At 60.8% G+C, this 10,435-nt stretch overlaps 1 protein-coding gene across 1 annotated transcript in view; it reads left to right on the top strand.

Annotated features, from left to right (window-relative positions):
* Positions 1-10,435, top strand: part of Slc12a5 (solute carrier family 12 member 5) — an 18,208-nt gene extending 7,773 nt beyond the window's left edge. The window contains exons 7-20 of the mRNA XM_015478091.2: positions 373-491; positions 755-853; positions 1,655-1,774; positions 2,108-2,212; positions 3,206-3,374; positions 5,280-5,475; positions 6,304-6,473; positions 6,760-6,891; positions 7,698-7,805; positions 9,048-9,170; positions 9,262-9,461; positions 9,740-9,754; positions 9,985-10,118; positions 10,317-10,435. Of these exons, the coding sequence (XP_015333577.2) occupies positions 373-491; positions 755-853; positions 1,655-1,774; positions 2,108-2,212; positions 3,206-3,374; positions 5,280-5,475; positions 6,304-6,473; positions 6,760-6,891; positions 7,698-7,805; positions 9,048-9,170; positions 9,262-9,461; positions 9,740-9,754; positions 9,985-10,118; positions 10,317-10,408 (1,782 nt within the window). The 3' untranslated portion in view covers positions 10,409-10,435. The remainder of the gene's footprint in view (positions 1-372; positions 492-754; positions 854-1,654; positions 1,775-2,107; positions 2,213-3,205; positions 3,375-5,279; positions 5,476-6,303; positions 6,474-6,759; positions 6,892-7,697; positions 7,806-9,047; positions 9,171-9,261; positions 9,462-9,739; positions 9,755-9,984; positions 10,119-10,316) is intronic.

Raw genomic sequence — 10,435 nt, forward strand, 5'->3', positions numbered from 1 at the left:
AATGGCAAGAAAAGGCGGGGGTGGGGGTGGGGTGGGAGCTCTCCAGGGTGCTTAAAAACAGTATGGAGCACATATCATGGTCACTTGCTGGCCTCCGGTCAGCTCCTCTCCCATCTGCCCATCTGACCGGAACTTCCTTTGCCATCAGGGGTCATTGGAACTTCATTGCACCAGGGTGCCAATGTCAGGGTGGGCAAGACCTGGCAGAATCTGCCGTTCCCTCGGGTGCCCCAGAGGATGAAAAATGCAGCCTCCTCTCCCACGGCTCATGTCTGTAGGATTCCCACCTCGCCTCCTGTTTTCTAAGACTGGAGGACAGAGACCAGAAGACCGCCCGGTCTCAGTCCCCCGAGACGGTTGCTCTGTCCCCAGGTCTTTGGCCATGGCAAAGCCAACGGAGAGCCGACGTGGGCACTGCTGCTGACGGCCTGCATCTGCGAGATCGGCATCCTCATTGCCTCCCTCGACGAGGTGGCCCCCATCCTGTCCATGTGCGTGCCTCTCCCTGGATCCTCCAGCCGTGGCCCAGGACCACACCTGAGCACTTGGGTCCCCCGGGGACTTCCTGTCAGTCATGGAAGCCCGTCCTTTGTTATATAGAGATCCACCCCATAATATCAGAGTGGGTTAGAAGGGGATTTGGCCTTGGGACCCCTTAGGCGCTGGTGGTCTCTCCCCTGCTCCCCTCCCCCATGTCTCCATTTCTGTTTCTGCTCCCTGTGCATCTGTCTCTCCGGGGCTCTGTGTGCTCTAGGTTCTTCCTGATGTGCTACATGTTCGTGAACCTGGCCTGTGCCGTGCAGACGCTGCTGAGGACGCCCAACTGGAGGCCGCGCTTTCGATACTACCACTGGTGGGTGCCCTGTCCACCAGCCCGCCCCACCCATTTCTTACCTCCACCCAACCCCAAAGGCCGGCTCCTTCAGGTCTAAGGACCCCAAACCTGAATGCGACGTCCCGTTGTCCCCCCTCCCGTGGCCCAGCTAGTGGGAGGCCGATCCTGGAGAGGCATGAAGCATAGTCAGCAGCAGCCTCAGCATCACCCCGCCCAGTCCAGGGTGCTCAGCTTCTTAACGACGTGGCGTGGTTCAGATGCAGCTGATGCAAATCCAAAATGTGACTCTGGCTGTGAGCTCCCTGCTGAGGACGTGGTGGTCTGAACCTGTCCCCTGCTGTAAGAGGGGCTTGCTCACTGCTCCTCTGCTGGGCTCTGGAGAGCGGTCCTGCCCAGCGGAGGGGGGACCCCCCTTCCAGGAGCCCGCAGTTCCTCTTATTCTTTTACTTTATGGCTTTTCATGCTCATAGTAGGACCGCAGGGATGACCCTGTTCACTCTAGAAAGAGGACATTGAGTTCAAACAAGGCCACCGGGAAGACTGTGGCATCATGGGGCTTGTACGGGGGCTGCCACCTCCACTCCCTTGTTCCCCTTTGCTGGTGGCCTCTTCAGGGACCCCATCTGAGAGCCCATGTAGCTGGGGCTGTCCAGCCTGGGCTAAGGTGACTCTGGAGTTGACGGGACATGGGTGGTGCCTGTCTGTGGCTGCTTCTCCATCCAGACGGCCTCGGATCTCCAGGGTGCTCAGTCACCCAGGTCTGGTCAGGCCCTGCTCCACGGACTCTCACTGTCCACGCCGGTCTCTCTCCATGTGCAGGACCCTCTCCTTCCTGGGCATGAGCCTCTGCCTGGCCCTCATGTTCATCTGCTCCTGGTATTACGCGCTGGTGGCCATGCTCATTGCGGGGCTCATCTACAAGTACATCGAGTACCGCGGGTGAGCGGGAGGCCCACAGGGGCGGTGGGGGATGGATGGTCGGGGCTGGGTGGGGGGAGGGCTGGAGTGGAGGGCGCAGTGATGGGGTGGGACTGGGAGACGGGAGATGGGTGGGGGCTTTGAGAAATGGGTGGTGACAGCAGTGTTTCCAAGGGAGCAGCGGCTCGGTGGCTGGGTGACTGACGGAGCCAGCGGCCGGGGACTTGCCTGCCCTTCCTGAGCCTGGGAGAGGAGGGAGGGATGTCTGTGCCCTGGGGCAGCCAGTTCTGTGTGCAGGGTTTTCACTGCCATTTCCGGGATTTCTGGCCTCACGTGGTCCCCTCCTGCCCCCAGGGCAGAGAAGGAATGGGGCGATGGGATCCGGGGCCTATCCCTCAGCGCCGCTCGCTATGCCCTCTTGCGCCTGGAGGAAGGGCCCCCGCACACCAAGAACTGGAGGTCAGTGCGAGGGGCGCCATGGTGAGTGCTGGGGGGACAGGAAGGGAGCAGGGCCGACTCTCCCCACCCACCTTGTTTTGCTCCGTGGCCGCCTCTGATCACTCGGTTCGCTCTCCACGTGCCACCCAGCTTGCTGGCCTCCTGACCACGTGTTCAGCTGTTGGTTCAAAAAATTGGTGAACGCGGGGCCGAGCCTCCCAGTCTCTGGGATGTAGCGAGCTCACGCTTCTGCAGGGAAGGCCACGGAGACAGGTGGGATTGCTCTCTCATTTAGAGAACGTGGAGCTCTCAGGACTCTGGACTAGTGACAGTCCCTCCTTTTCATTCACATGAAGGTCAGGGGTCAGAGAGGTCCTGGGGTCACAGAAGGCAAAACCCAACCGGAGCCTCCCCGAGCCTCTCGGCCCAGCTGCCCTCTGCCTGCTGCTCTGCAGGCCCAGACCCTGGCTCACCTCCGGGCCCCTCTGCCAAGAGTGAGGCACGAGCTGGGCCGGTCAAGCCGCGAGCTCCGGACCCAGGGCTTGGCGGTATTTGAATCCTCAGACGATCAGCACAGGGTCTGGTCGAGAGCAGGGGCTTGGGGACTGGCCGGAGGTGGACGGAGAGATAAGCAGACACGTGAAGGCTGAGGGTGCCCTGCGGGCGGAGGGTGGTGGTGAAGGGTGGGAGTGTGAATGGACGGTGGTGGGTGGGCGTGGGGTGACGATGCACCCAGAGGTGGACGGCCTGGGTATGAGGGGGACTGAAGGGGGAGACTGAAGGGTGAGTGGGTGGCTGCACAGGCAGAGCCGAGTGGGTGGATGGCGGGCTGGGCGGTGGGTGGAGGGATGGGCATTGGGGGGATGGTTGCAGAAGTGGATGGTTGACTGTTCAGAGGGACAGGTGATGGGCACAGGGGGTGGGCACTGAGGAGATGGTAAGGGAACTGGTGATGGGTGTGCAGTGGGTGGCTGGGGAGCGCACACGGGGGTCCTGTGACTGTCCCCTCGGCAGGCCTCAGCTGCTGGTGCTGGTGCGCGTGGACCAGGACCAGAATGTGGTGCACCCCCAGCTGCTCTCCCTGACCTCTCAGCTCAAGGCAGGGAAGGGCCTGACCATCGTGGGCTCAGTCCTGGAGGGCACCTTTCTGGACAACCATCCCCAGGCCCAGCGGGCAGAGGAGGTGAGTTGGGCCAGGCCAGGGTGCGCAGGAAGACAGTGTGTGCCCCTCACCCTGAAACCTCGGGGATCAAGTGGCCTCGGCTTTTCCCATCTTCTTCCTTAGAAGAGGAGCCTGAGGGCCCAGGTAGCCAGTCCCTTAGAATTCAACCCACTGAACCGAAGCCCATCGGTAACAGAAGGGCCTGTGTTGTGGATAAGGAAACCGAGGCATAGAGGAGCCAGGTCCCCCGTCCAAGGACAGAAAAAGAGATTCAAATTCAGATACTTGACTCCTACCTCAGACATTTTCCTGCCAAACTACAAACATTCCAAACTGTGTTCACATTCGTGGACCATTTTCATCCCACTCTGCATGAACTCGGCATGTGTCGTACCCACCTCCGGCTCAGGAAGAAACTGAGGCCCAGAGAGGGAAAGCAGCTTGGTGAAAGTCACACAGATGCTGTCAGGACTGGAAACGGGTCCGTGGCTCCCCCTCATGTGCTCGTCTCCATCCACTGGCCCATGTCCTCAGAGCAGCGTCCAGTGTGGGCCGGGGCTACTGTGTGCACGCGAGGTGCAGGACGAGCCGGGTGGAGCCTGGTGGGCAGTGGGGACCCGGAGGGAAGAACCTTCGGCCCATGATGGGGCCATTCTCCCCAGGCCGTGGCTGCGCTGGAGGAAGGAAAGGGCTCCAGGAAGGGGGGGCAGGCAGGACACCCCTAATGCCTTGTGACAGTTCTGTTTCCGCCTCACTGAGCCGTTCACACCAATCTGTCAGGGCCCAGGGCTGGAGGCTTCAGCTGGCCGGTCCAGCGCAATGTGCAGGGCTGAGGCGAGCTGTGTGCTGAGCACCGGGCCGGGCACGGGCGGGTCAGCTGTTTAAGAGCACGTGGCCGCCCTCGAGGAGGCCAGGGCTGGCAGATGGGACGTCCAGCAGGCCTCAGACCCTCGGCGGTCAGTGAGGGCTGTTAGGAGGGAGAACAGTGGAGGGAGACAGGGCCAGGGTCCCGGCACGCCAGGCAGGGCCCAGACCCTCACGCTGCGTGGCACGAAGTGCTCCCTGCCCCCAGATGAGTTGGCTGTCGGCCCCCCTGACAGGTAGGAGTGGAGGTTAGATGGCTCGCCGGGGTCGTGCCAGGGGTGGCGGAGGTGGAAATCAACCTCTGTTGATCCAGGACAGCCGCTGGGGGGTGGGCTCTGCAGGGAGGCTGTGCCAACAACATGCCCACGTGGGCATTAGCCGGGTCCTTGAGCCAGTCTTAGTCTCGTCAAGCCTCAATTTCCTCACTGACAAGATGGCAGTGAGAAGAACTTTCCCGTATGATGCCCATCAATGTTAAGATGCTTATTGTTACACTGCGTTGAAAAAGGTCCCTGCCAGGCGGTGCCCTGGCTCACGCCTGTAATCCCAGCAACACATGAGCCTGAGGCAGGAGGATTGCAAGTTTGAGGCCAATCTCAGCAACTTAGCGAGGCCCTAAGCAACTTAGTGAGACTCTGGAAATAAAGAATAAAAAGGGCTGGGGTGTGGCTCAGTGGTAAAGCCCTTGGGCTCAATCCCCAATATCCCCCCCAATTCTTAAAACAGATTGTCCACCCATCAGAGAGTTTGATCTCAGTCTGGGTGGAGGGAGGTGTCTGAAGAAGGTGGCACTCAGTAGGGAGGGCAGGCTGTGATGTCCAGCAGGGTCAGGGGATGTGTTGGGTGGTGGGGGGTATCGGGCGGGTGGTGGGAAGGCTGGGCAAATTGTGACTCATCTGCAGGAGTGGGGTTCATAGGTGACAGGAGGGAGGCACGGTTCTGACAGGCTCAGGGCTGAGCTTCAGCAGGACGGGGACATACGGAGAGGGGGACGGAGCCAGGGGGCTGCAGGGGCCTCAGCCAGGGCCAGGAAGGCCTGAGGCTGGCCCCCCCAACCCCCAGTCTATCCGGCGCCTGATGGAGGCAGAGAAGGTGAAAGGCTTCTGCCAGGTGGTGATCTCCTCCAACCTGCGAGACGGCGTGTCCCACCTGATTCAGTCCGGGGGCCTCGGGGGCCTGCAGCACAACACGGTGCTCGTGGGCTGGCCCCGCAACTGGAGGCAGAAGGAGGACCATCAGACGTGGCGGAACTTCATCGGTAACCCTGCAGGCGGCTGGGCCGGGCAGGGGTGGGTTCTGCTTCCGTGGGCCCGAGGAGTTTCCCAGGCCCAGCACAAGTGTGCTCTCGGCACCCGCAGAAGACGCGGCCAAGGCTGGCCACGTGCCAGCACTGCTGTGTGCTGGGGACTCAGATGTGAATGAGACCGTCCTGGCTCCTTCATGGCCCTCAAGGCCTGAGGGAAAGACAGGGCAGAGCAGGGGGAAGAGCTACAGCTTTGAAGTCACAGTGACGGAGGTCTGCGTCTCAACTCTAGTCCTTCCTAGCTGTGTGATAGTGCCTAAGTGACTCACCTTCTCTGTGCATCTGACTCCTTGGTGATAGTTGGAAATAGCAATACGATAACTAACATTTATAGAATACATTCTGTGTGCCAGACAAGTGGAGGCTTTCTCTAATCTCATCAGGGTCCTCTGAGCACTAGGCATTTTATCTCTCTTTTATTGGTGAGACTGCGGCACAGAGAGATTAAGGAATTTGCCTCAGGTCCCACAGTTTAACAACAACCCCAGAGGCTGTACATACTCCAACTCCAAGTGGCTCTGTCTTCCTTAAGGATTCAGGGAGCCCACGCGTGGTGGGTTCTTGATAATCAGACAGGGCACGTGGTGTCACTGTGATCTGACAGGTGGGACGGCTGAAGGCCAGAGAGGTTGGGGGACTTCCTCGGATCCAAACAGAACGTGAGGAGGCCGGGTGGACGCTGGTTCGGGGAAGGTGCTAGGTGCCAGGAGCCCCCTGGCTGCTACTAGACCTGGGGGCCAGAGTCACGTTTCCCGGTCTCCTTCCTTCCTGGGGCTCCATCAGAACTGGTCCGGGAAACCACAGCTGGCCATCTGGCCCTGCTGGTCACCAAGAACGTGTCCATGTTCCCTGGGAACCCCGAGCGCTTCTCCGAGGGCAGCATCGACGTCTGGTGGATCGTGCACGACGGCGGCATGCTCATGCTGCTGCCCTTCCTGCTGCGCCACCACAAGGTCAGTGCGCGTGCGCATGCGCGTGGGCACCTCCGGGGGCGGGCGGCCTCCACATCTGGCCTCCACATCTGGCCTCCCCGGTGGACTCCCGGGGAGGGGCTCTGCTCCCGGCTTCAGGCTGGAGGTGAGCGTGTTGCTGTAAAGGACAGCGGTGACGTTTTCACCGGGAGCCTCAGAGCTGGGCTGGACACTGCAGCACTGGCCCCCGAGGCCCACGCGTGTGTGCGAGGAGGGGTGGGAAGGTTGGGGACACATCCCCGCTGCACCTCTCTGGGTCCCCGCGCAGGTCTGGCGGAAGTGCAAGATGCGAATCTTCACTGTGGCCCAGATGGACGACAACAGCATCCAGATGAAGAAGGACCTGACCACGTTTCTGTACCATTTGCGCATCACGGCGGAGGTGGAGGTGGTGGAGATGGTGAGTCCCGGAGCTCCGGGAAGTTCTGGAGGCGCCCGGGCCTCTCCCTTGGCCCCAGCACCGTCCAGGGCCACCAGCACCCACAGCACATGATGCCGGCTTCGCCCTCGGCCCACCTCTTAGCCTCGCACATTTATCCTGGTGTCCGCCCTCCTTCCACCTGCATCCGCGCCCCTTTGTAAGAACAGGCTGATCGTGCGCACCCTCTGGCAGGACTCGCTCCTGCGTTTCATGTTCAGTCATTCTCCAGCAACCACGAGACCGATGTGATTATCAGGATTTCCTTTTTACAGTTTAGAGCATCGAGGCACAGAAAGGTTAAGTAATTTCTCCCACAACCCACAGTGAATGGCAGAGCCAGGATTCAAACCCAGGCGGGCTGGCTTCAGAGCCTGTGTTCCTGTGGTGACACCGCCCAGCCTCTTGTTCATCCATCCTCGCAGTGACTTTCTGCGCCTGTCCCCCTTGTGTCCCCTGGTTTACCCACATGGCTGCTGGCGGACTCACCTGCTCCTGCTGCGCTCATTCCTGTGTGTCCACTCACCCTTCATTCTTTTCCACGGCCTCTTCACTCACCAGGTCACTCATTGATCAACTCGTTCATTAGCTCATCATTCACACGCCTGGTGCTGAGCTGCCTAGTGTCCAGGTTGCTGCCCTCTGTGCTCCAGCCCTGCCTCCCGCTGTCCCGGGCCTGGGCAGGGACTCCCTGGGCCTCCCTCCCTGGGCCTCCCTCCCTGGGCCTTGCAGCTGCCCGGGCGCAGGCTTCCCCCTGCCCTTCTCACTGCCCCTGCCCCTGCCCACAGCACGAGAGCGACATCTCCGCCTACACCTACGAGAAGACCCTGGTGATGGAGCAGCGCTCCCAGATCCTCAAGCAGATGCACCTGACCAAGAACGAGCGCGAGCGGGAGGTGAGCCTGCTGCGAGTCTGGGTCTGCCCAGGCACAGGGTGGCCTGGGTCTGGCCCTGGCCACCGGCATTGCTGCCTTCACCCTATCACCCTTACTCCCCCACCTCGCGGCACCGGGCTCCCTGACAGGGCAACGGGAGGACACACTGCCACCCCCAGCCACAGGGCAGAGGAACCTTGGCATGCAGCGTGGATTGTCCTCTGCATGTGACTTTGGGGGCCCAAGGGAGAGTAATGGATGCTAAGTAGGTACAGTGATGAGTCCTCAGGGGTGTGGGCTGCCAGGGTGGGAGACAAGGGTTCATGTAACAGACTCTCGGAAAGTGGGTGGCAGGTGGCTGTTCACAGATGTAGCAATGGGCGTGGTCCATATTCCCAGGGCTAAGGGTGATGGGTCTCCCATGGAGTGTGCATGTGAGACCTCCCAGGTGTGGATCACTGGTCCCAGGACTGTGGATGAAAGACCCTCCCCAGGGAGTGGAGTCCTTAGGGTCATGAATGATGATACCCAGGACTGGGGACAAACTCCTGGAGGTGGGGCTAGGTTGCTTGGGGAATGGGGGCAGATCTTATAGGGGAGGGTGACAGACCATGGGTTATGAGTCTCCCTGGTGTGGTTAATACATTTCTCAGAATGGGGCTGATGGCCAGGCACATGGTGCACGACTGTAATTCCAGCAATGTGAGAGGCTGAGGCAGGAGGATTGCAAGTTTGAGGCCAGTTTCCACAACTTAGCAAGGCCCTAAGCTGCTCAGTGAGACCCTGTCTCAAAATAAACAATAAAAAGGGCTGGGGATGTGGCTCAGTGGTAAAGTTGTCCCTGGGTTTAATCCCCAGTACCCCCTCCCCCCAGAAAGACTGTGGTTGATGGATCCTCAGGGAAATGAGTAACAGGTACCCCTTTATTAGATAAGGAGGGACCTCCAAGGATGGGGGTGTTACCCAGGGGTGGCAGTAAAAATGGTAAGAGATGGCATTTGCTCATACCAGCCAGAACTGACGTGGGCCACAGTGCGTGGTAGAGCCTTGCTGTGGCAGTGCTGGACTTTGATTGTGGGATGGCGGGAGGTCCGGGCTCTGGAGGAGTGGCCAGGTCAGTGTGCAGTCCTCTTGGACAGGAAGTCCTGCACTGTTTGAACTGCTGGTTGGTTCCTGGCTGAATGTTGGCACTGGTGGTAGCTCTTGGCAGGGCATGAGTGGTGACTTCCAGCAGAGCTGGCACCAACTTGTGTCACTCTCTAGATTCAGAGTATCACAGATGAGTCTCGAGGCTCCATCCGGAGAAAGAATCCAGCCAACACTCGGCTTCGCCTCAATGTCCCGGAAGAGACGGCTGGTGACAGCGAGGAGAAGCCCGAGGAGGAGGTGGGCAGCGGCAGTGGTCTGGCCTCAGCCAGTGGGAGCAGGACCTTTGGCTGCCAAAGGAGTCACCTCCTCGCCTTTCCTTCACCCCCAGGTGCAGCTGATCCACGACCAGAGTGCTCCCAGCTGCCCCAGCAGCTCCCCGTCCCCAGGGGAGGAGCCTGAGGGGGAGGGCGAGACAGACCCCGAGAAGGTGCATCTCACCTGGACCAAGGACAAGTCCGTGGCAGAGAAGAATAAGGGCCCCAGTCCCGTCTCCTCGGAGGGCATCAAGGACTTCTTCAGCATGAAGCCGTATGGGCTGGGGCCAAGGGCTTGGGTGGGGTGGGCCTCCGGGTCCTGCTCAGCGTGGCAGAGGACCAGCAGGGTCCTGTCTGAAGCCCCAGGGGCGGGTCGTTTCCCACCTGAGAACTCACAGGGTTTGGCCTGGTGCTGAGGCGGGGACTTCCAGGTTCAGGAAATGGGGAGGTGAAGGATGCGGGCCGAGAGAGCAGGTGATGGCATCTCAGGACCCGGCCTCTTCTTCTTCTGACACCTTTCCCTCTTTCTCTCGTTGCTTCTGTTTCCTGAAGGGAGTGGGAGAACTTGTAAGTGCTTCAGCATGTTTCATCTTACCTCCCGCTGGCCAGGTCTCCCCTCTCCTTGCTCTCTCGTGACCCCCGGGGTGCCCCTGGCCTCCAGAGTCTCTGATTGCTCGGTTGGAGAGGCTTGGGGTGGGTGTCACGGGCTTGCAAGGGCCAGCCCCCCAGCAGCGCGGTCTGCGGGAGGGCCACCGAGTCCTCCCCGGGGCTCACGCTCTGCTCCCCTTGCTCCGCAGGAACCAGTCCAACGTGCGGCGCATGCACACGGCCGTGCGGCTGAACGAGGTCATCGTGAAGAAATCCCGGGACGCCAAGCTCGTTTTGCTCAACATGCCCGGGCCTCCCCGCAACCGCAACGGTGACGAAAACTGTATCCTGGACTGAAGATGGCGGGGGTGGGCGGGGAGGTGGCCTCCGGGAACCTGGTCCTAGTCCCGGGATGAAAGGTCCGAGCCGGTCCTACTTCAGGATCAGCACCTCGGACAGGGACGCAGGAGCGCGAGGTCCCCGGAGACCCCTGCTCTGCCGGGAGGGGAGGGGCGAGTCTTTCTCCTTGACCGGCTCTCAGACATGGAGTTCCTCGAGGTCCTCACAGAACACCTGGATCGGGTGATGCTGGTCCGCGGCGGCGGCCGCGAGGTCATCACCATCTACTCCTGAGGGCCAGGACCTGCCACCCGGGCCCCA

This window comes from Marmota marmota, unplaced genomic scaffold, assembly GCF_001458135.2.
Source record: "Marmota marmota marmota unplaced genomic scaffold, marMar, whole genome shotgun sequence".
NCBI classification, from domain to species: domain Eukaryota; kingdom Metazoa; phylum Chordata; class Mammalia; order Rodentia; family Sciuridae; genus Marmota; species Marmota marmota.